Below are 26,309 nucleotides of genomic sequence, written 5' to 3'. Positions count from 1 at the left end.
CTTTTCTACTTATGTTTTCTTTCCATTCTGCACTGTTTCTAATTCCTCCTCTGTTCCTTTCTTCAGTTTTTTCTTGCTTTCTTCTCTTGCTTTCTATTCTCGTTTTCATCCATTTTGTTATTGTTTTTAATTTTACTGTATGAATACTTGAATTCAGAACAAATTCAGTAAGTTCATCTAATATTTATTATACTCTCCTAATAATGAGCACACAAGATGGAAGTATTCGAGATTTATTAGGGGCAAAAAATAAAATACCATAAAAAATACATTTATATAATATTCATAATTATTGAGACTTGCAAAAAGGATTTTTATTTTATTTTTTAAAGTTTCTAATAGTTAAGAGTCTAGTTGAGTACAATCCTGTATGAAACCCTAACTGCAAAAGTTTAACTCAAACATTTTTTACAGGGTTTTGGAAGCATGTGGCATTTTATGATGAGCAGTTCATCCTGTGCTTGTATTCAGACCTTTTTGAGGACTAATGAAATAACCCCTGCTCCATGTTTGTTTCAGTTGCTCTTCCCATTTTAAGATCACAATTTAGAAAATTTTACAAATGCACACAACAGGCCAAAACAAAAAATTAACAATTCTATTAATCTTTTTAATATGATCCCATTCATGAAGTCAACAAAAGCAAGCATAAATCTGTGATGATTTACTCACATCAGCATGCTGAATGCTTAATGTGGCTTGCACAACAGACACACTGTCTTTTGGTTAATTCCACTAATAATCACTATTGGGCTCACTTGGACTGCATATAGAACCTGGAACCTTGTATAAATTATCACCTGTGAAGCAGCTCTTCACAGATGATACACAAATGTTATATATGTGGCAAGACAGAAATATGGTTTATTTTATATTTTTTACAATTCGATCGACAAAAGCATATTATAAAATATACAGACAAAAATGATGAGATAATAAAGTAGCATAGATATTTAAGGTGGGTGCAAAACAAAAGGGTTTCATTCTTCCACCTAATTTTCAAGTTTTCTTGGGTGTGGGGTTTGTGGGGTTTTAATATGTGTTTACTGACGTCAAGAAGAAAAATTTCCATTTTTCCTTATTTTTTGGTATATGATCATTGCAAATGTAGCTGATTGGTTTTACAAAATAGAGTACAGAGTATTTTGAAGAATAAATACGAGTCATTTTTTTTGCTAAATAAAATGGCTGAATGAACAGTCATTAGCTGAAGTACATTAGTCTTTAAGGGAAGTGTTTAGTCTTGCTCTAATCAGCACATCTCCTCTCTGTCTCTGCTCTTCATCACTGCAGGTGGTCTGTTCATTGACAATCCTTTCTACCAGCCGCGTACCATCGCTCCTTTTATCATTCACCTCGGTCCGCAGGATCTCTTCTCTGACTTCTAAAGGCAGGAAGCTGTTGGACGCCACTCATCACACTTTTTTTTCTGTCTCTGCCCACTGGACACCTGGCTGCACACTCGTCCACCTGTTTGTTTGTCTGTCGGTCTGAACGAGGTCGCCTTTTACTCCGTCCAGGCCGATGGAACGATTGGCTCACAGACTTGGAGCAGTTTTCGGTTCGGTCAGAGAAACGGTCCTACCTGCTGACAAGAGAGCCGCTGCTTTTCTTTTCTCTCTCCACCCAGATTATCCTCCTCAGAGGAGAGCAAAATTTACGCAAAGCAATACTCGGATTTTACGAGAAACGTGCAAGAGTAGGCTGAACTTTGGTCTTTTCGTATAGCAATACACCTGAACTCGTCTCTAAGCTACTTGAGAAGATGTGAATGTCCCACGGAGGTTTTACTCAACACAGCATTGCAATAGCTGATTCTGATTGTATATTCGGTGTACGTGTGTGTGTGTATGTGTGATTATAACATGACTATATACACATATACCTATGGTGTATTTCTATAACGATGTGTTGATGAAAATAACATTAATATATAATGATGTACTTATGTAAATACTCTATAAAGTCTAATAATTGTTATAAAATATTTTAGAATTATAAAGTGAAATGTAACTGTAATATCACAGCATAGCTTTTCTTCCAGTTTTATATACACTGAGCAATTGAAGCTAGTTCTAGAAAATGCATTATCTTTGGTATTCCTATTAATCCGTGCTAGTAGAATATTAATGCTTCCTACTTTCCTTACTCCTTTTCTCTGTCTTTGATGTCTGTCTGAGCCTTTCTGAGCACGCTCTCTGCCGCCTGTGGTGTGTTTAGACGGCCCCCAGACAAGAGGCGTACCCTGCTGTACACACAACTCAAAAAAAAAAAAAAGAACACACACACACTTTTTGCCTGTCAGAAAGCACATTTTATAGTCTCACTGCTGGCAGGGAACACCGTTGTTATGAGCACTCTTTGAATGTGCGTTTAATGTATGCGTTTGCTCTAATGTCCGCTCTCTTCCCCTCTGCCATTCATGGACACACAACCATCAACCAACAGAACAATCGTGAGCTCAGTCTCGTTCGCCTTATAGGGTCCAAAAGCACAGCTGGCTTCTCACACACTCCTAAGTTATCATCTTTGCAGCTCTTCCCTGTTGGCTGGCGGCGAGGCAGCAAAAGCTTAACTGCACATACAGCACAAGCTACTGGCAGACCTAATTACAGATATAGAAAAGAGGAACTATTCAATGAGAACCGCAGGCAGCATTTGGCCATTTTTGTGTGCTGTAACGTTTTGCTGAAGCTTTGATTAAAGATTCAAGTCCAATTCAATCTGTTCTAAACTTGTGTTGCCTTACGTTTACATGTGGGCATTGAAATAGTGTTTGGTTTTTACTATCAAAAAGAAAAATCATTGAGGAAACTGTTAAAACCTTTTGTGAATTTGGTCTAATTTGCAGATTTTTCTGAGGTGGGGTTCTGTGGAGTTATCAGTAGTCAGTATGTGTCCAGGCAGCAGAAACTAATGGTAGAAACAGGGAGCGGTTTCTTATTAAGACCAACTTTAGGATGTTTCCTCTGCTTTACTTTGGCATGATTTAAACAGGTATGATATGCTCTACATGGTTTTCAGCATAGGTTACATGCATGAGTCACAATGGGTAGGCCATTTGACTTTAGTTGAATCTTGGTCAGGACGTCACTTTGGGAAGTTTGCATGTTTTTCCAGCCTCCACTGATACAGTAGTCCAAAACTGTATGTTTGGTTCATTGGCAACTCTAACTTAGGTGCATGTGTGCATGTTTGAATGACCTGTTGCTCTCTGTTCTGGCTTTTTCGCAAACTGTTGACTTATGTATGGGATATTTTGCCTCTTACCTGCTGAATGTAAAAGGCAAGTGGTGGGAAAGGCTTGAGTTGTTTATGATTGGCGAAACCAGTCATAAACAATATTCTTTAAATCTGTTGTTAACTTCACTTTCCAGTGAGAATTCCCCATATCCAGCAATTGTTTTGTCTGCTTTCTTCCTCAAGTAGTATATTGACTACTAATAGCTATTTCACAGAACCCTAATTGGACACCAAAGCTGTCGTATTCAGATCCATTTTTTATTTTTGTTTTTTTATTTAAGTAAAGGTTGCGGTACAGTCCCTGCATATTCAGTTGCGTTTTGTTAGTAACCTAGTGTCTGAGGGGACTTGAATGAACATGCATTTATAGTTCCTGCAGAACACAAAGTTCAATTAAAAAAAAATACATTATTTCGGTTGTTATTTTATGCTAAACTAGAATCAGCAAGAGTCTGTGATCGTCTCCTCTTGGGAAGTTAGTGGCGTTTACGTCTTTCGCAGAACTCTTCACCCGCATTGTTTCTTCTTTCCATCCTTTAAAAGAAACCAGGTGTCAGTCAGCAAAGGGAAAAATCGAAGGGAATGTGCTTCAGATGGCTTTGATTCTCCTGTTACTCACTCTGAACTGGGCACCGCTTTGATTTGTGGAGCTTAAATTAATCAGGAATGACATCTGAGAAGAAGTCGATAAGCTTTGAAAGTTAATTTTTCAAAACAATAAGTCAAGTCCTTATTGTTAAAGCTGGATTCTTCTAAAGTGCATCATCACGCAGATCCCGACTCCTGAAGAGAAAGCATGATCCGTTGACTACTAATATTGATTAATTGTATAGCTAATATTTGAGATAATCGTATCCAAAGGTCTGATTTAGACTGTAGTTCTGCTTTGCTCCTGTGGCGACTTTACATGCATGCTGTAACACTTGGTTGTGTTAAAACAGACCTTCCCTGTCAGCTGAGTTTTTCTGCCTCCTCTCTCTGCCCCTGTGCTCTCTCCCCAGATGGCCCTCATTAATAAGGCAGACAGTCATACCTCAGTGAGCAACCTTTTCATTTCCCCTCAGACCGAACAGACACGTAGGAGGAGTCACCCTGACTGCTGACCCCATCCTCTCGCCGCGCCCGGCTGTACGGCCGCGCGCAGAGGACAGGCAGCGGAGCGAGAGCTCAGACAAACATGGCCGACCTGGAAGTGGCACAGGTGGTCCAGAGGGGGAAGGTCCAGAACCAGGCGCATCCGCAGTCAAAGAGGCGTTAATACGCTGCAGCAGGCAGAGGTCCCAATGTGTGTCGCTTGTTAAGAGCGGAGTAATGGTGAAATATGTGGAACAGTAAAACTGGGTTACAGTCTGCAGGGCTGTGCAAAAGTCTTGAGTCATTCATCATTCATTTCGTTTAGCCTCCATGGAGTAAGAGTTCTTTTAAGCATTGTTTTTGTCTTGAAGCAATGTCTCATCAGACATGATGAAGTTCTTTATTTGGACTTTGGCTGCTTTGTGCACAACAAAGACAAAATTGATCATGCAATAAACAGATCGTAAACTTAAAGGATGCTGTGTTCTGTCAACACATAGTTTAGCCAAGACCCAACTTTAAATGTGATCTCCACACAGAAGTTCTCAAATCTTTCATAAGGTTTTCAATTGTAATCATTTTCCTAACCATTTTAAATGAGAGATACAGGAGGACTTGGAGTAATTTGTTGTGGTGTCAGTTTGCAAAAAGACAAAATAAATCCTATTGTATTTAGCAGTGCATTATTTGAAGGTTGCAGTTTGATTCTTATCAGGAATTTCATATATCAAAGTTTTGAGTTGATAAGGGTAACAGCAACTCAGAAAGTAGATTTCCTATCAATCCCAACTACAGTGAAAGTACAAAATGTCATTAGTTTGTTTTGCTAACAGCTTGTTTAATGATTTTCTAACTTGGAACGATAACATGGTTGAGTTTGATTTGTTATTCCCAGATGGAGGTTCTAGCTGTAGATGCCAGTAGAACACGTCAGTCACCACCGACACGTCATCCGTTTCTTTTGAGAAACGGTTTAGTGCTGCTTCTGGGGACTCATGATTAATGAATCTCATTCGCTGTTGGTGCTTATTTGGTTTCAGGTCACAGTTAATTTGTATTTAATTTCCTAATAGGTAGCACAAACAGGAGTACAACTAAAGGTTCCAAAGTGAGCTAGTGTGGATAGAAAATGAGTGAAATAGCAGCTAAAGTCCAAAGAGAAACTTTGAAAGATCTTCAAAATATGCTGAGCAAGGTCACTTTGAAATGCTGCGGGATCGTTTCAAACTTGAGGCAAAAGAAAAAACAGTTTTTCAAAGTCTTGAGCCCTGTTTTGCATTATCAATTGCATTTGCATTATAGGTTGATTAAATATTATGATATTATATATTGTGATGTGACTCATTCACATGGTTTCCCAGACAAAAAAATTAATAAATCAAAGCAAATATGCATAGCAATCATGTAGAAAAATAATATTTTCAATGATCCACTGATATTAGTACTGATATTTTTCTTGGCAGGTGTGTGTAATCATGCAACCAACAAAAGCTGTGATACAAGAAAATGACTAATCTCCATTATTTGAAACAGATTCGGACTCCTCATGTTAGACAGAGTTATGTGTGAAGTGCTGGTCCTGTTTCGTCAGCTGAAGTGATGGTTTTCCGAACATTTTAGTCATCTTTCAACAGATATTCTAAAAAAGCACAAATTGCACATGAGCAATACACCTGCACATTGTACTCAGGGCCACCTGACAGACACACACACACACACACACACACACGCACACACACACACACACACAGAGAGAGAGACAGACGTATGCAAACAGACAAACACACCCAAGCACACTTGTAATCAAATGTAAATATGTCGGCTTTTAAAAACCAAGCACACATACATGATGTGATATCCTCTCTGCTTTGTTGATTATATATGTGTGTGTGCAGTGTGAGTCACACGTGGTTGAACCTTGTTTGTTCTTGAGGATTTGAGCCATGTTTAGCTGAGAAAACACATCTCCCACCTGCTCCGTTTATTATCATGGTGCTTTATGAGGGGTTGTCTGTAGCACTGTACATAATAGCTCTCTGCTGGGAGGGGAGAGGGAGGAGTTCTGGCTTCCCAACAACACACACAAAAGGTTTTAGATGCTGCGAAATGTTCAGTAGTTTAATTGTCGGGAGGGACTTTTCTTTTAGCTTTTGCTTGGAGCTCATTTATTTGTAATCTTTGGTAAAACTGTTTATTTTTTTTCCTCTAGGACAGGTTTAATCCAGACACCAAAGACTTCCAAAGGTTTTGTTGCGTAAATCTGACCAATATGTAAGTCTCCTAGGAGTCATATGCACAGTTTGGAGGTGTGCGCGCACCACGTTTGACGCACAAAAAGGCCTGAACATTGTGCGGTATGAGCCAACGGAGAATCTTAAACACCTTTTTGTAAGAAAAATCTCCCATACTTAACCTCTGAAAGCAAGCGGTTTGCTGCATTAAAATAGAAGAAGCATTTTGAAGATCCGTCCGACTCTCCCATCTCATGTGTCGATGAATGTAGCAAAGCAAGCTGACTGACTGCTGAACTCATGGTTTACCCCGAGTGTGTGTAGGTGCATCTGTGTCAGAGGACGATGGCGTGGCTGGTTCGCACATATGCACACAATACTGCAGTCCCAATGAGCATGTCGTTGCATACTTTCTGGTCCGCTGATTGTTGAAGCTCCTCCTGATAAAAATGATCAAAACATTTCTGTTGGGAATGTACACTGTTGCTGTAGTGATTGTCATGTAGAATGTATTTACTCATAGGAAGAGTAAACTTGCTTTCTTTGTAAAGAAGCATATATACAGAATATATATGGTTGAATACACACACATATATATATATACATAAATATATATAAACATCTATATATCTTTTGAGCTGCCTGTGTGTGAGGGTTACTTTGGGCGCATCTACCCTGTTAAGATTCATATTTCTTTCCAGATTTGATTTGATTTTGTTGTTTCCATTAATGCCGTTTTGACAAATGTAGTGTCTTACGAGTGTTCAGGTTTGTTTGTTTTTTCTGTGTAAATATAATTTTTATTTTGTTTTTTGTTTTTTTACAAAAAGGGGTTTTAAAAAAGACTGTTTTACGATGCTGCCTATAATTTAACAAAGTGATCTGTTCACAGAATCTATTAATTCATCAAATTTGTGACATGTGTTGAGGTTGTGGTGAACAGAAGCCGCTGATGATGGAGAATGAGGTTCGTTTGTCACTGTTGCTGACATGAAATATGCTTGACAAACTGAAAATAAACTTGGGAAGTACTGAATCTCTTGTCTTCTGCAGATTTTGTTTAAGACATCATCGTCTTCCTAAACAGTAAGATGGCTGTACTGTATCAGATTGTCTATACTTGCTTATAATTGTTTAAACTGATTATTGTGGAACATTTAGGCATCTGGGAATTGCACCAAAGAATGCGCAATACTTGTCCATGATCCTCTTTCCGATAGCTTGCCTGATTCCTTATGATTTCCTCATGCTTTTACACAAAAAACAATGTGTTTGATGTGTTACCTTTACAGCTGTTCCTCGATTTAACTCAAAATGAACCTTAACCTGTCAACTTCTTACATTACATGACATCAAAATATTAAAAGGCAAAGTAATCTTTTAATGCCTGAATTTGAAGAAAATCAATGTCTTTGTATTTAGCAAAAAGAAAACCTTGTTGTAATCCTTACTGGTCTGATAACTTGTCAGACATTTAGAAAGACATATTCAAATGTCCAGGCTCGACTATTTTGAACTGGAGAATTAGCTGAGGGTCGTTCCAAAGTGTAAAACTGAGGTTACTGTTGTTTGTTTATGTGTCATGTATTAATACACTTTTATTATGGACCCAAAAATATTCACCCTCATTACTAATGCGACACCCTGACAATGACACCTGACCCTCACTGTGTGATTATGAGTTAAGGATATGGGCAATAATTGGCACGTCTCTGTAAGAGCTTCAGCAAACGGTGGTTTAGTGATTCGATCTGTCAGTCTTCCTCAGCACAGAGCTGCTGATGGGAGAGTCTCCGGTGAGTATCCAGTGACATCTCCAGCATTCAACACCATCAGCACACAGCCACAGCTGCCAATCATCCTGCCCTGTGCGCGCACACGTGCGTGTCGGGTTTTATGGAGAAGCAACAACAGAGAGGATGGAGGTACAGGAGTTTGTCTGAGGGGAAGGAAACAAGATGGATGGGAGGAAACCTGAGCTTGCCAGATGATGACACGTAGCCTGTCAGATGAAACCCTGCTCAGTGCGGGAGATTGGGTCAAATGGGGCGAACTTGTGGGAGGATTATCTATTTAAAGGTGTCAAGTCATGCCTTAAGTGTTGCTTCTTATTGTCTGCTTGTCTCTTAGGAGCTACAAAATGTGGGATTCAAGCTGTGGATAAAAATGAGCAGGAGAACACCGACTTTTGGAAACCACTTCGTCAGGCTTGGAGAAATATGATAATTACAAAAAAATTAATACTGAAGCAGACATATTACAATAGATTTTTCTCACAAGCTGTCTGTAGCTTCTTCCTGCTCAGGTTACATTCTCTAATCTTGCAGTTATGCACACTTAATGTGGGAAGCTAATCAGACACCGTATACTGGAGGCATCTGCTCCTCTCTGCAGCGTCCCGGGCTGCAGGGCTATAAATGACCGTGGACTGCTGACAACTTTTTTAGAGATGGCCTGGATTGTGTTTCAGCCAGAGACAAGAAACCCTGGGGAGGTCTTAAATCATATCGCAAAGACACAACTCGTCCCAGCCCCGTCACCTGACATCAGATCTTGTTTACATCTTTTAACAAGGCTCACAAATGGATAAAGATGAACTAATATCCAAAAATACAGCAGTGAGCGAGCACTGGGAGCATGGGATATTTGTTTCAACACCAGAAAGGATCATTTATCCATTGGTTGTATAACTGAAGGTTTTTATTATCACATTTTAACTCCATCAGTTAAACAGGATATGCATTGGATGTTCCTTCACACCTGCACCTAATTTCCTATTGCTACACCTGCTGATGTCTCTTTCCAAACCCAGTTCCCTAAAATGTCTGTGATGCTTCTTGTTTCCTTTTCTGTGTGCACACTGGTAGATTCAAGTAAAATTCAAGCACTTTCCAAGCATTTTCAAGGTAAGTTTGCAAACTTTTCCAGCACCATGCTTTGGAGATAAAAAAATAATGCAAATGAACTGGGGGAAAAACAGCTTCAATTCACTATTATATGACATTATTTATTAATTTTGTAAATTTTTTGTGGTAGTATTCTACATTTTACAGCAGGGAAAAGGTAAATTATAATATAGCTAAACTTTATGTTTTGCGATGCCCGTACACCTGATTGGACCAAGAATAAAACTAACCAATTTAACAACAAATCCCCCAATTTCTATAACTTTAACATATGAAATACAAGCTAACCTTCATTTCAAGTACACAGATCAATAAGTCATAAATCCATTAGGTAAATGACCTTCCTGATCAAATTAAATGCTTAAACATACAATATACAAAAAAAAATCTCTAAAACCTCGCTTAGTTTTTTTTTTTGCATTTAGCAAATAACAATTTTGGCAATTTTAGCTTCCCTAAAGCAAGAGACGTCTAGTATGATTTGACTTCAGACAGTGAGAAAATTGTGGAAGTTTTTTTTTTTTTTTTTTTTTACTAGGTGAATGAAGATATCTGGTTTCAACTGTAACAAACGTTTTCCAAATTTAGACATTTAATCAAACGTTACATTGCACTTTGACGAAACTGTGCAGTTTGAATATCAAGCACTTTCCAAACCTTGAAAACACCTAATTAAAATTCAGTCATTTTTATGGATTTCAATTCCCTGTATGAAACCTGTTCGTTGTATATGAGCCCATTCACGCTACACGCAGTCTTAAAAGCCCAGCCTTCTTTCTGTTTGCTGCTCAACATTTAGATTCACATTTATTAAGCTTGTGTCTGCAAGCTTCAGGGTTTAAAGTGCGGATAACATCTGTCTCCAATGTGTACTTTGTTTCTGGGGATTTTACACAGAGGAGAAAAGAGATCAGAGTCACAGAGATTTGAAGGGTCAGAACCTTGTCAGAACCAATCAAAGGTTAAGACAAGGATGTATAATTTCTCCTAGGCGAACACACACAGTTGTTATTTGCAGCGATTGTGATAAAGTAATTGGCCGCAGCAAACGGCTGTGAAATTTTAATGTAACTGTGTCTGTTTCCTGAACAGAATGCTCTGTTTTGTTCATACTTGGAAATGAGAGAGGAGAGGCGAGTTTAATGAGGCTGAACACTGTAATCCTTTGAACATTACAGAAGTCAGAGCTGAAGAAATAAGGGAGATTAAACCATGTCTAACGCACTCATATCTACGGAATATCAGCTTGTAACTGGACAACTTTCCTAAACCTTCTATGAAACATTTTATCTTCTGGTACAAAGAAATAATTTTTTAGTTCTTTTCTTACTCCAACATCTCAGGGTTTTTTTTTCAATAGACTCAATTTATTTGACACTTTTCTGGCCGTCTTGACCACATTAAAAATGTTCCTCTTGCAAATTTATATTTACAGATTAGTTGGCAATATCAACAAGTGTCAACGGAGGAAGCTATACCCACAATAGATTCTCTTTCTAATAATCTTAAGTCGCCTTATTTTAAAAAGCACAAACTTTATACAGGATTATCAAGTGAAATCAGGTGTGTTGGAGCAGGTAGCCACCCAATCATCATTACCATACATAAATAAATAAGTAAATATGCTTCTAACTTTCTTAGTGTGTAGTAGAATGACACACTATGCTGAACATGCTTTCTGCTTTCACTTAAATTCGATGTTTGTCAAAAGACTGAAGACATTTTTTATGAGGCGTCTCTCTGCCTGTAGATAATTTCTAGACTGGAGATAATTTAATGCCAGTGAGTTGAGAAACATTTCATCAAGAAGAGGGAATGTGTAGTTTTTACGACATTTAATGGAAATATCCAGAAAGTCACAAATATGAAACTGAGAAAGAAGTTGGCAATAACAAAACAAAAGTCTGAGGTCTTAACTTATACGTGTTGCAACAGCGATGAGGATTTGGACAAACAAAACATTAGGTTGAACACGACAACGTTATCATGAAAGAAAAAGTGAAATAGTTATTTTTGTGAAGCGATAATCAGTGAAAGCCTTTCATTAAACTGCTAAAAGACTTACTCGTGATATATTGTACACAAATATTTGAATCACTAACATTTGAATCATTAATATTTGAATCATTAACAATAAATCTTTGTCAGGTTTACTGAGCATTAAGTCCAAATATTTTCAAGACTCTCATCTCCCATAGATGATGCTTTGATGCCTTGTGTTTTGGCATCAAGAGCAAAAACACAAGGTGGTTTTGAACTTGTGATAATAATGTGTACCAATTAAAAATGATGTAAAAATGAATTTCTGACTGTTTATACAGTTTGTGTTTTCATGTTGGGGTCAGATGTATTCTCAAGGGTAGAAAGCTGTAAAAAAATAAAAATAAAAATAAAATAAGATGTACGTACTGCACATGATGGTGAACCTATGAGACACAGAAACTGCTATAATCATTTGTTACAATTCAGATTCTGTGAGAGCAGATGGCCGTTCTGTAGATGGTCAGTAGAAAACATTTTTGATTTACTAAGCAATAGTTGGATAAAAGAGAATAGCTGTTTTTAATTGTTTATACACAGAAAAATAGGACTGAAAAATTTAACTGTAATCCATCTGTGGACCACAGCAGCTTTTTCACAATAAAGCAGCTCCATCCTTTCCGACTTAATATTAACTCAGTCAATCATCTTATACCTGTAAGTATGCTCACAGCACATTTATCTGGATATGTTTGAGCTTTCCATGCCCCAAATCAGAATAATCACAAAAAGCAGATGGATGCTTTCTTTGCATCAGGAGAGGCGACAAACACTGCTGCACGTTATGAACATTTCCTTCCTTCCTTTGGTGTTCTCAGAAAACTTGGCCACACAATGTTCTGGCTTTTTTCCAAAACACTAGAAAGCAAACAGAAAAGCCTTTTTTCAGGTTGCTAATGAAAACAAAAATCCCACATGATTGCATCAGAACTTCTAAAAGAGCAGGTTTTACATCTTGCAGTCCCATTTTCCCTATCCATATTTAATAAATTGAAATAATACTAAAAGGTTTTCTAAGTTTAGTTTATTTATTTCAGTAAATCAATTCACTAAGTGAAACATTTCATTCAGATGAATTTCAAACCTTTCTTTATGATAATTTTGTCGACTACAGCTAAAGAAAACAGATTGGAATATTATATCAAACCAATTTAAACAAAAAACTGTTTAATGCAGAAATGTGGGCTAATTGAAAAGTATGCTTAATGCCTGCTTAAAGATTTTTTTTTTTTTAATCAAAAGATACTTCTAATCTGAGTCTCATTGGGACACTTATTTATTGAACATGACTGTCCATTATATTAATGTTGTGGTAAAAATGGTGGGTTGCAGGCAGAGACCACAGATTAAATGTTACCACAGGTTCAAGTTACAGGAAAACAAATAATAAATAAATTTGTAGGGAAATAAGTTGAAAAAAATATGAAGACAACACTGCAAAAACACAAAATCTTGCCAAATGCAAAGTATTTTTGGTCTAGTTTCTAGTATTAATTCTTGACTACACTTAAAGAAAGGCTAATAACTTACAAGACAGATCAAGTGTGTTAAGATATTTGCACTAAAAAGTAGACCTTGGTAAGATTTTGTGCTTTTCCAGACGAATTCATTTTATTTTTTACTAAGTCCTGTAGAGTTTCATATTTTCCCTCATCCAAACAGACATCCCTGCTGACTGACCCAAGCAGCATCACACGACCTTCTCCTCCAATATTTCACCTTTGCATTGTGTGTTGTTGCTGCCTTCAGGTCGTATTTATAGCTCCGTAACGCAGCGGGGCAGAAAGAGGAGGGGGAGAGTGTGACAAGTTGCATAATGCTGACGCTCATTACCTTCAGCTCCTGCTGGTGGCGGCAGACGAAGAGCCAGAGTCCCAACAGCCGTCATCAGTGGAGGTGAGAATTTCATGGGCCTCGTAATCCATGTTTAAAACTCCTGCCACCACAACCGGCATGTTTTTTGGGGGGTTTTGTTTTGTATTTTTTCTTTAAGTCTACTAAGGGACCGACCAAGCAGAAAATAGTTCACCCTGACACGGATAACAACGCTGCCATATGTTATGAGGCACCTTCTCTCAGGGGGGAGATGAGCAGTAGAACAAGAACCAAATTGAGAACAAGATTTACATCCAGGTCTAGTGTCTGACAGATTGAGGTTGTTTTCACAAGACATAATTAGATTTATTTTCGCATTTAGATTTCTGGAGAATTTCAGAGCGGTGACTGGGAATTCTCATTATGAGACCAGAATTGGGCTCTTGTCTTTTTTTCTTTAGTTTCTCCTGTTGGTGAGGAACGGAGCGACTGTCTTCCACTGATGCTCACATTACACATAAAACTGTTTTTATGCTAAATAGCATCACAATATTTTCATCTCATTAAAAGTAATTCAGGTAATGCTTAGATCCTTTTAGGGAAAATGGGTTTAGCAAATCACCAATCATGTTTTATAAAAAAAAAAAAAGTGTACACTGTTACATTTGATGACACTTATTTAAGTGTATGTGGGGTTTGAAAGAAAAGAAAAGAAACAAGAACGTCCTGAATTCAAATCCGGGTTGGGACCTTCATCATGTACAAAGCCTGCTAGTTGTTGTGCATCCAAATTAATGAATTCACAAAGCAAAAAAAAAAAAAGACAATTTTTTTTTCCCAAGCAAAACCAACTCCAGTGGGTTATGCAGAGGACGGAAATTATAAACATCAAACCTAAAATCAAATCTGTACATCTTGTACCCAATTACAGTGAGCATGCCAGTGCTGACGCTAATGGCTACTACAGGAAGTTAGAAAAGCAACAATTAGGACTTCTGTTTCCATGGTTGTGGGATTTCATGATCCACTTATTTTCATGCATGAGGGAAACCAAAAATGTTTGATGGTTTTCAACTAGTGTTGCTTTGGACATTGCTTGGATCCCTAGGTGATAACACAGTCAGAGTAGGTTTTCAAGGGTGTTAAAATCATATGCTTCAAACATATTTATATGATGCAAAATATCCCATTATGTTTCATTACAGACTCATTTTGTTTAGCTGGACCTTTTTCTCTCAACTTTGTGTCCATAAAGAAATAGCTATAAAAAAAAAAAAAAAAAAAAAAAAATATATATATATATATATATATATATATATATATATATATATATAAAGAATGAGTCAGGTGTCCTTGTGTTCATATCTTTATATTTAAATTCATGGAGTATACACAATGCAGTCTACTCTATTACAATTTCCACACGTTGATAATGTTGGTTGACAGAGCTATGTTTTGGCATTTAGTTATCCAAACAGCAGTGTGACTGAGAAGCTTGGAGCAAAAAGGAAAAAATTACAAAAAAGAACAAAAAACATACAGAAATACAAAAACTTTGTAGATTCAACTGTATCACAGCAGCAGGTAGGTGAGTACAGGTAGGCAACATTAGTTATAGTTAGAGTAGAAAAACCATAAACAAAAAAATTCAATAGTGATGCTTTTAATGTTTATTTACAGCCCAGTGCCTTAAGGTGGATCCTCCTCTATGTCATTTCTTCTTCTTCTTCTTCTTCTAATATCACAACCGGATTCCAGCTGATTGGACTTCACTTTTCAAGTTAAGACGCAGGTTACAGAAATGGTTCGTTCCATTCAGGCTAAGAAAAAGGTTCAGTCTCAGCAGGATTTGAAACCGCATTATCATTGAGCCTCTGCTCCTCCGTCAGCGAAGTATTAAATCACACAGAGGCTTCTTCTGGCCCCTTATGCCCTGTGGACAAATATAGAGCTTTTTGACCTGACCTCTGACCTCTCCTGACACGGCTCTGCTGCTCTGCTCCTGGTGGTGCGATTCCCCTCACACTGCGGCTACACCTCTGCTTGCTGACAGGTGTCTCACATTCACAGCAGTCTGTGGTCAGAATAACATCTTCAGAGCTTAAATATCTTTAGCAACTTGTAACATTCACTGAGACCCAAATTTATTTGAGAATGTTTTTGAAGAACTTTGCTCCACTGAAGCTAATAAAAATAATTATTTTAATATTCTTCCTGTTGAAATATAGGTTGTAGCTGTTTTTGTAGGCTCATCGTGATATGACGCTTGAACCAGAAAAAAAATTCTTACATGCTAAAGATGCCAAATTACTTGCTTGAGTTTTATTCGATCAGTATTGCTGCTGCTTTGCTAGTTTTGGTGACTTAAATGCTTTCTCTATCCATACCCAGCAGATCTGAATCATCTGCATCTTAAATAATTGAGACATCTGCTACATATTTGTTAATTTCAATAGACAATTGGGTCGAGCCTGGAACCAGGTCAATTCGACCTTCTATGGCGCCAGATTTCCTCATTGAAAAACAACTATAAAGAGTATTTCCGCTCTTACATTGGTAGGTTTATATCTTAACTCTATGAATTACATGCATTTATGGAGCCAGTCAGAAGTTTACAGACATGGATTGGCAAGACTTTTAGGCCCTTAAGAATCTATTTGAACATGTTTTTTTGTTTTGGTTTCCCCGAGTAGAATGATTATACCACAAACAAAATTTATAACAACAAGAGTTGGGTACAGAAGTTTGAATTTAATTTTCTAAATGTCCCTTATGTTATAGAGAGACAACCACCTTTCAGCATAATTCTGGATTGTTTGTTTGACCAGTCTTCTTGGCTCAGTAGAGCTTAGGATGAAAAAGGTTCCTTGAAGCAAGACAAAGATTGAGCTATTTAACTAAAGTTACAGGAAGATTTTTCTTTTAAACCTAAGGACTCTCCATTAAATGTCAAATATGGTAATGGAAGCATTGATGCTAAATCTCTTCTACAACTTGTGAACTGGAAAAAGTAGGACTACTTCCCAAAATTGTAGGTGTTCCAACAATTATACCAAACACACACAAAAACTAACTTTAGAATGGAGCGCCAGGTAACAGAAAAACACATCAATTTAATGAACTATATCAACTTTGCCAAGAAGAGTTGCAAAATGCTCAGAATTATGCCAAAAATTTTATTGGTTGATATAAAAATCTGTTGGGACAATAAAGCTATTATTGGGGTTTTTTTATAAGTATGTATTTAAGCATGCATGTATAATTTTGATCCTGTGTGGATTAGATAAACTCCACATTTATTTCAAAATTGTGCACCCACTTCTTGTTTTAAAGTTATTAGTCCATCAAAAAAAACAAAATTTCGTTCTAATGCATCATTAAAAACCCAAACTCTGTTCAAAATTAATGTCTACAATCAGCAAATGTAACATTCTGTTAACTTCTATACAAGTTAAGTTACATAGAAGTAAACAAAAACATCTGATTATTCTGTGTTGGGCAGAATGAAATGGGATTGATGGTGAGTTTAAAGGCCGTAGGAATTATAAATCTGTCCGTTCTGACAATTGGAATTTCAATTACTCAAACTCAGCAAACCATATGAGTAATAAAATGTATTATTTGTTTGATTCTGAGCTTCTTTTTTTTCAAGGTTTCTTCATAGTGGAAGATCTAAACCAAACAAAACTTACGTGTGTATTTTAATTCGAGGAGATTCAAGCTGCAGTCGCTTCTCACAACAACTCCTTTTAGTTTCCATAAATTACATATTTATAACCACCTCTGTTATCAACCTTCAGATCAAGGCCTTGTCAGCAAACTTCTCTTCACCAGTTTTTCTGTACACGTTTGAACATTAAAGGACACGAGACAACCTGACATGCATGCACACACTCATAACTTTAGTGCTTTTCTTTCCGCTGTCCTTCCACAAACACTCAAACAGTTCACACACACACACGCTAATTATTCAGGCTTTCCAACCTTTTTTTCTCCTCAGTCTCACAGTCATAAACAAATACACATTACAGTCAGACGCTACATTAGCACATACGCCAACAGAAAGAACTGTTCAACGAAAATTAGAAAAAACTCAGTCCTTTAAAGGCGTCTACAAGCACTCGTACCTAAAACAAACCAAAACAAAGAAAAAGAAAATATACAGGGGCTTGTTTTGTGCCAGTAGTTTAGAAGAAAGGGAGAGCAAAGATACAGTCCTGATGTCATTGCTTCCTCCACTGTGGAGATTTTTGTTTCAGCAGTACGCAGACAATCCTCAATGAAGCATCTCTCCTCCTGTGACTGGTGGAAGCGCGTGGTCTCTGTCAGGGGGGGGGAGGCGGTTATCGCTGCACTGCTCGCATGGATGTTAAAAGGTTTCGATTGGGAGAGTTACTTCAGGAAATAAAAAGAGCATCTTTGATATGAGGAAACAATTAACACAGTCAGTCATAGAGGAGATCCTCTGCTTTTTAACGGTTAATGTTAACGTTATGGCCGTGTGCGTTACGTTTTTGGGGGAGGAGGGGTCTGAAGGTAGCGGGACGAGTCACACCGAGCTCCAGACGTGGTCTTGTTAAAACGCGACGGATGGCAGGTCGTTGGGTTAAGTGGTCTCTTTGCCCTGGGTGCCGGTGACCGTCTTGATGGAGCTGAGCGTTCGGTTGAACCAGGTCTTTTTGGCCGCCTGAACCTCATTGAGAGCCAGACCCAAATGGTGCTCCAGGTCCTGTTCGGAAAGGAAAAATATACATAACGCTACAAAGTGCTTCTTTGCTAAAACAGCACTGTAAAAATACAAACTCTAAGAAAGTATTTTTGGTCTAGGAAACGTCTTAGTACCCTTGAAATAAGACAAAACTAACTTGCAAGTAACTTTTCAGCAAGAAATAGGAACTTATTTTGAGTAAATAATTCCTTAATATTGACAGTAGAAGTTTGCCGTTTATATTAAAACTACATTTTTTAAGCTTGGCTTGGAAGGTTCAACAAAGGATGTTGGCAGCAGAATTATGAACAGATTGAAGTTTATAGGAGATTTTTTTGGTAAACCATATAAAAAATGATTGAAGTTATAGAGCCCAGATGCAACAGTTCTGGATTTGCATTTGCTTTAAAATGATAAGTGGGGCATAAAGTATTTGGAACTAACCTGCTATGACATAAAAATCACAGATGGCTAAATAGTGCAGCTGTCATTTCTATTTATGCAACGCAGCCATGCTACACTTTTCAGTTAAGAGTTTGTAAGAAATCTTTTCTGACTGAGAACCTGAAAATCTCGACTTCCAAATTCAGATGAAATGAATTCCAAATGACAGAAACCGTGGCTTTATTAGTGCTGAACCATCAATCAATAATAATATATGTCACAATTGACATGTGATCAATATCAATAGATCACACATCTGATAGAATATGCCATACAAAGAATATTGACTGAACTCTGATCCAGAACAGCACAGCATTCTGGGGGATGTAGGCAGAGTAAAGATTTTAGCTGCTCAACCTCAATAGATAATAAACAAGGTGGATGGCATCAACTGACTTGCCTCACTCTTTGGTTACCTAGAAACAATTTTTGGGGGGTAGCTTGTGGTTACCTAGTAAGTTGAGTAACTTGTGCATTAGCAGTCAAAGGTTTTGCCACCGTGTCTCACAGCTGCTTAAAAATAAACGACAGCATGAGTGAAAACAGTGGATAAAACTGGAAAGGTCATGCCACTAGTTCAGCAAAAAAAAATTTTTAAATCAATAATTATAAATACTGACTGATATGAAAAGCTTATATCATGATACACTGTTCAGCCTTATCGTTCAGGCCTGGCTTTATGTTTAGAGCTGCTGTCCTGCTGGATTTAGTTTTAGTTCGAGGCGTCGGGGTAATAGAGACAATACAACTTCCAGCCACAACTTAAAGATTTTTATTCATCCATCCATCCATTTTCTGTTCACCCTTGTCCCTAATGGGGCCGGGAGGGTTGCTGGTGCCCATCTCCAGCTACGTTCCGGGCAAGAGGCGGGGTACACCCTGGACAGGTCGCCAGTCTGTCGCAGGGCAACACAGAGACATACAGGACAAACAACCATGCACACGCACACTCACACCTAGGGAGAATTTAGAGAAACCAATTGACCTGACAGTCATGTTTTTGGACTGTGGGAGGAAGCCGGAGTACCCGGAGAGAACCCACGCATGCACAGGGAGAACATGCAAACTCCATGCAGAAAGACCCTGGCCGGGAATCGAACCCAGGACCTTCTTGCTGCAAGGCAACAGTGCTACCAACTGCGCCACTGTGCAGCCCATTTAAATCATGTTTCATTTTTATTCCACCTTATGGTTATGTACTACTTTCTGTCGATCGTCCACATAAGATCCCAACAAATACTGAAAAACCTTCCCTTTTAAAGTGATGAGCTTCTTGTCTTTTTCCTCAGACCTAACATCTTTTAAAGCCCAAAGTTTCAAACGGATCGAGTAAAAGTTAAACTGATTGTGCCCTAAAATCAAGAACGCTTTAATCATTTAAAGCTGACTCATGTACAAAACTTCACGCTATAACCATTTTTCAGCCTCTAAAGCTCCTTCAGATGCTGGTGATCACATTATTGTCTTCATTTCCTTAAACCAGATCCAATCAGATCCACATTTTCTTCTTCCTTTAATCATATCGGTTTAATAGAAAACTCTCCTCCTTGATTTAATGACCCTCTCCTGCACCAGGCTGATAAAGGCACACAGAACGGGATCATGGCCTTTTAATTAATTGCTACGCGGTTGACACACAGAGGCAGATAAAGGCAGGTAGCTCAGATATACGGAAATGAATATGCAGTAACAACCCTGATATAAGAGGTAATTAAACACCATCCACATGTCAAAGCCAGCTGTAACCTCCTAATAGAATCATCTTGAACATCTTATTAAAAGCTGTCAAAACGTGTCTTGCTGCCAGAAAGACAACTACCGTCCAAACTGTGACACATCTGTTTAAATGTTTTCTTCAATGGCAATTAGAGGAGTCGTGCTGGTGGGATTCAGAGCTGGAGATTTAATTTAAGCTGGGGCAACCAAACTTCTCCAACTTGTTTGGAGATGGTGTACGGAAATAACACAAATACCACCAGTAAGTCTTTTTTATTGCTCTGTGACCACATGTGTACAGCCAGTTATATTTGGGGCCCACGCTGTGTGTGTTGCCATACCTGGATTTTACACTCGGCCTCCACCAGCTGCAGCTTGGTCTGGGCCAGCTCCAGCTCCATCTCCCTCAGCTGGTTCTTCAGACCCTCCTTCTCCTCGTCGGTCTCCTCCGTCCCGTCGGCGGGCGCCGTGGTTACCGCAGCTCGCACACGACCCTCTTTGTTGAAAAGACTGCTGCACTTCTCACAGCCTTCAACCTTGGACTGCAGGGGGGAGAGAGAAATAAAATAAAACCGTTAAGAGGGTGGAAATAACTCCAGCTATTTTCAATTTCTGTGTTTACATTCAAATGCAGAGCTCAACATTAGTGTGTGCCACAATATTTGCGTCTCTTAGCTAAGTGAGTCTTTCAGAAATGAGAATTTCATTACAACATTACAGCATTAAACTTGGCTTGATATGATTAAAATGCAGAGCAATTATAGATAAGCCCTAATGAAGCAGCAAAGCGTTAGGCTGGAATTGCTCCTCAAGTATCAGTGGTAAGCTTTGTTACAGTCTTATTACAAATTCTCATTAATGTACACTTATATATTATTAACTGAATATATATACCTGTTCAATTGCTTATTAGCACAAACTGTGAATTAGACAAACACAAAGCATCTATCTATACATGCTAAGGCTAAACCTGAGCATCATAATCAGAAAAAGAGGCATTAATAAGATTTCAAACTAAGAGAGGCCATTCATTGTATCATTTATTGTGAATTGTGAAGATTTTCTTATAAGAATTTTGATTTATCGTCATGATAAATTCTGAAATTTGCAACTTATCACTTTTATCGTAATCACAATTTTAAGTCCCTTTAACGCAGTCCTTGCAATAAAACAAATCCAGGCTAAAATTCACACAGACTCTTCTTGTGACTTTTTCCAGCTTAATAATGCACAATGTCACTAAAGCTCAGTCCTCCATGTGGGCGACTGACAAAATAACAAGTTTGTGTCCAAAGGATGTCTGACAAATGTTTACAAGACCTTCTTGATTCTATGCACTTACAAATGCAAAACCTAGGTGTACCTAATAAAGTGGCAGGTTAGGGCATATGTAAAGGAGAAAACAAAAATAAAGGATGAAAAAACCCATTTTGTCCTTGGTGATATAAACTTTTTTCGGGAGATGTTGGGCAACCTTCACAGAGCTTTCTGCCAATATGGCCGTCCTCCCAGCGACAGTTTGAGCTAAAAGTCATAGAGCCGTGTGTGTGAGTGCTGGAAGTCAGGTGTCTGGCTAAGACTGCTTGGCCAAATTCCACATTCTTTCCAAAAAAGCTTTGATTTCACTGCCAGGGAACACAAAGAGATGGCAGCACACATCTCCACATACCTGCCAAGTCAAGAGTGAAAGAGAAAAACGGTCGTGTCCCTTTCAGCTTCTTCGGGTTTACTCAGACGAAGGAGCTTGATACTGTCACTCTTTCAGGGGTGAAGGAGCCAAATAAACTCCAGCAGCCCTGCTCCTGAATTCAAAAATATTTTCTGAGGCAAACATCTGACTGTGTAAATACTTAAAGGCTTCCGAATCTCTAAGGCGGCTTATGCACTGAGCTCAATGAACTTCTGTGTTTTCTGGGTCTTAACTGTGTCAAGAATCATCAGTAGAGTTGCACCCAGTAAACACACATTTCAACATGGCTGCTCATTGTTGGTGGTCTGTAGTTAATCTGATCATTCAAAAAGAAGTAAATGAAATGTATTCTCATCTTGTGGATTAATTATGCGAAAACGCAAACCTACAGTATTGTACCGCCATTGAATAAGCAGTTAGTCAAACCTGTGTTTTTGTCATAAATCCACGCATAGCAGACAACCTGGCACAAACGCAACTTCAAATTGTATGTTTAGGCACTTAGTGACTAGCAGTCAGTTTCAAAGACATCATTTGTACAAATTTCTTTTGTTCCATCAATGAAAAAGTGACAGGCATAAAAAGGGAGAGGAATTAGCCTGAAAGTTGGCAGATCTTTGCACAGTGTGCGGTGTGTTCTTAAAAACTGATGGAAAACAGATTTCAACTACAGGACAAATAAAGAAGCAATGGATATAAAAAAAATTATAGCTGATCTAAAGTAGATGAATGTTACCTGGGTGTTATATCTTTAAAAAAACAAAAAAAACCCAGAAAAGACCTGCAAAAGGAGGTGAGGGATGAGTCATCCTTTTAGCTGACGATCTACTTTGTGCTCAGTTTTAGGCAAATAGCTCTTGGGAATCACCCAAGTTTTTCTAACAAGGGAGGGAGGGCACAGTGTAGAAACAAACAAGGAAAGAAAGGAAGGCAATATATGATAAAGAAAGGAATGAAGCACTCAAATAGGACATAATAAAGGCAATAAAGAAAGAACTGGGAAAGAGGAAAGGAACAGAGGAAGGATATATGCAAGGAAGGAAGGTAGGACAGAATTAATAAATGAAAGGAGGAAGTAAATAAGTTAGGAAGGAGGAACACAAAGAAAGGAAGGAAAGAGGGATGGAAGACATGAGTAATGAGAACGGACAAAATTAAGAAGCAATGGGAGAAGAAAAAGGAGGCACAAACAATGCTCTAAAATGGAAGGACATAAAAGATGGGGGAAAGAATGAAGAACAAAAGGAAAGAAAGAAAGATCCAATCCAAGACAATTGAGTACGAGATACAATCTGGAAATACAAATATTTTTCATACTTTTCGTAAAACAAAACAAAACAAAACAAACTAATTCTACAATTTTCTGGACAGTGTTGGAGCCCTGACCTTAATAATTTTATTTTGTTTACGACATGAAACGAACAACAATTAGCAAAATGTATGCGTTAGTAGATATTTTGTTACATTTAGACACAACAGAGGTTTATCCTTGAAAGACTCACTAATTAGAATTATGTGGCTTAACAAACATTCCTGTGGAAAAGGCCTGGTAGAAAAACCACACTGAATATCAGTGGGGAAAAAAAAGGCATCAAAATCCAGCAGTGGTCTTAAGAACAGCTGCTTAAGACCACTTATGTATATTTAATAAAAAACTCTTAATGCAGAAGAGGACTAACCAAGCATGTGCTCAATGATGTTGTTTTATATATATATTTATATAAATATAACTCACTCTGATTTTCTCCAGTTCTCCTCTAGTGGCCGTCTGTTGTTTCTCCAGTCGTTCGCTGAGCTGAGAGCAGATCTATAGGAAACACAAACAGCTCAGTTAAACCGACAGTGTTTGTTCTGGTCAAGCTATTTCTTCTGTCTGAATAAGTTAGTTGAATTTCTCATGTCTTATCTTTAGTGGACCACTGCTTCCTGCAAAACAAGGCACAGAGCTGAAAGATCTATCCAAACTAAGGTGATGTATTACGACGGTGGACCTTTTTGTTGTAGCAACAACAGAGGATTATCAAGAACTACCTCAGCATGCTATCCTTTTTCCACTGATACTGGAGGGAGTATTGCACTTTCAAAATTTCTGTGCCAAAAAATAAAATAGTAGTTAAAACAACTATTTCACAAATCGTTTCTTTGACTGGTTACTACAATAGTCACTGGGTCACATAATATAGTGGAAAAAACAGCTGATAGAGACACTGTACTCAAGAGTTAGTTACCCAGAGCTAAAAAAACAAATGCATTCCTTTATAACACATAATGGCATACAGTACAACGTACAACAGTTCATCAAAAGATTAGAATGAATGAGTAAGCATACAACACTCTTATCTCACCAGGCTAAGAAGTAGCAAACTGTAGATTCCAGTTACAGTGAGGTGAGTTTTGTGTTTCTTGTGAGCCGATTTGTTACTAAACAAAATTTCCAGATGATGACTTGCAGATTATTGCTTTGAGTACCATCTGGTGTTTGTCTTTCTTTTTTTTTATCTCTGTTTGTCTCTTAGCAATATAGCCTGTGAAGTCTCTCCTTTGAGCTTTGGATCACTTTGTTGGGTCAACAGATTCTGGTTTACCAGCAGGTCTGGTTTGCAGGATATTGACCTGCGAGTTAGCAGGTTGTGCTTTACTTCTGATACTTTATATTAGTCTCTCCATATTCCAGCTTTCTGCACTTTCTGCAGATTCTCAATCTCTCTAACCTGTTTCCAATCTTTTCTCGTCATTTGAACGGTTATCCTCCCTTCAGCTCAAATCTGGACCATTTTATCTTTGGGTTTTTTCGTCCCTGTATGAGTAGTTCAGGCTTGCATCGTGCTTTCTTTTGTTTTCCCCTATCGCTCCTGTTCAAAGCTGTTTTTTGGTGCTTTAGATGTTTTCTATAATTAGTGGATGGGCAGAGAGCGACATGTTGAGGAGAACAATGTGTTCTAATGGGATTTAAAGCCGGTGTAGAACGGGGTACTTGTCAGTTTAAAGGCACGGACTGTCGTGGCTGTACCATCTGCGACCAAGCTGTCCAGGATTATTTCACTCATTAAAATTCTGGATGAACAGGGTAGTATGCTTTATTTTTATCATGCGATGGATATATTTTCTTCCACAGCTGTGTCACACCAACATTAGATTTGTTGTACTTGTCTTCTATGTGCAGCTAAACTAATTGTTCTTTCCAGAACTTTGTTTACTTTTTACCTCATCTCTTCCATATAATTGATCTCATACATGAAGGAGCATGAAGTTCCTTTTCATTAAGTTAAGCATCTGTGAAGCATGTATAGCTTTATAGTACAGATACTGGGAGAACACAGTATTTAGCTACATTAGGTTGAGTTACAGGATGAACTTTTTTCTGTCAAAATGTAATGCCTTTCCATAGGTAGGAAGGTTGGAAGGATGGAGGGATAAAATGAAAGGATGAAAGAATGGATGGATGAATGCACAGATGAATGGATATGTGGATGGATGAATAGATGCATAAATAGATTAAGCTTTTAGAAAGTAAAGGGAATATATACTGGAAATACAAATATTTTAATTTTAAGCATGGTTTTCTCTTGTTGTTTATCTTTTCTCTCTCTGTCAAGAACTGTAAAACACTTCTAGACTTTTAAAAACTGTGTACAACCCCTGCTTATCATATGTTTAGTGTTATACATAAAAGTTGTAACTACCAGCAGATAAAATACCTGATCAGAAAATTGAACCATCCTTCAGACAAGGCTGTGGCCTCATTTAACTATGAGAATGAAATTAAATGTAATGATAACAGAATCCTGGGCACATACACCCCTACATGGATTCCCTGACACCTCTCCCATATAAGAGCCTACAATGAACCACTTGATGCTGTTTTTAGCTCCACCAATACGAGACATTTTTCTGTCCTCTTGTGCTGGAGGGCCAATTAGCACACAAAGCTGTTTTGGCTCCAATCCTACAAAAAAAAAACCTGGCAACTACAGGCAGGGAACAAGGAAAGTACTATTTGAAGAATAATTTGAGTTATCTGGGTTGGAAAACAATGCAGGTTATTTTGGGACATTCCTCAACTTGTCAATCCCAGCAGACTGAAGCCTGCTGTCTTCCTTCTGCTCTCTCTCCTTCAGCACACTCTTCATTTTCTCTCTCCTCCATCTCTCAACCCCTTTTTCCTTCCTGTCATAAAGCAGACTATTTTTGACAAGGCCCCATTTTCACAGTTAGCTCTGCTCAGCACAGCTCTGAGCCGCACACACTTCCAATCTGAGCCTGCTTTCACACACTCCACACATACAAACGCCGTCTCTTCTATGACTGCTCTCTTTTGTCAATCTGAGATTGCCGCCGTTATTTTTAGACTTAGGTGAAAATAAGGTCTGATTCTGAATTAGTCTTTCTTCTATTTTTGTGTGCCTTCACAGGGTAGGCCAGAAAAAATAGATGGTTGCATA

General features: G+C 38.1%; 2 protein-coding genes across 7 annotated transcripts in view; one reads left to right on the top strand and one right to left on the bottom strand.

Annotated features, from left to right (window-relative positions):
• strbp (spermatid perinuclear RNA binding protein) overlaps positions 1–7,584 on the top strand; it is an 84,545-nt gene extending 76,961 nt beyond the window's left edge. For all 5 annotated transcript variants that reach the window (XM_023337722.1, XM_023337724.1, XM_023337723.1 and 2 more), the window contains one exon: positions 1,294–7,584. In XM_023337722.1, the coding sequence (XP_023193490.1) occupies positions 1,294–1,388 (95 nt within the window). In that variant the 3' untranslated portion in view covers positions 1,389–7,584. The remainder of the gene's footprint in view (positions 1–1,293) is intronic.
• A 7,075-nt stretch (positions 7,585–14,659) lies between these two features.
• rabgap1 (RAB GTPase activating protein 1) overlaps positions 14,660–26,309 on the bottom strand; it is a 71,103-nt gene continuing 59,453 nt past the window's right edge. For both annotated transcript variants that reach the window (XM_005799667.2, XM_005799668.2), the window contains 3 exons: positions 23,603–23,674; positions 20,519–20,719; positions 14,660–18,038 (listed from right to left, as the gene is read on the bottom strand). In XM_005799667.2, the coding sequence (XP_005799724.1) occupies positions 17,916–18,038; positions 20,519–20,719; positions 23,603–23,674 (396 nt within the window). In that variant the 3' untranslated portion in view covers positions 14,660–17,915. The remainder of the gene's footprint in view (positions 18,039–20,518; positions 20,720–23,602; positions 23,675–26,309) is intronic.

The sequence above is a fragment of the Xiphophorus maculatus genome, chromosome 8, assembly GCF_002775205.1.
Source record: "Xiphophorus maculatus strain JP 163 A chromosome 8, X_maculatus-5.0-male, whole genome shotgun sequence".
NCBI classification, from domain to species: Eukaryota; Metazoa; Chordata; class Actinopteri; order Cyprinodontiformes; family Poeciliidae; genus Xiphophorus; species Xiphophorus maculatus.
The sequence above is the reverse complement of the archived record's forward strand: the minus strand, read 5'-3'. Positions and strand labels throughout refer to the sequence as shown.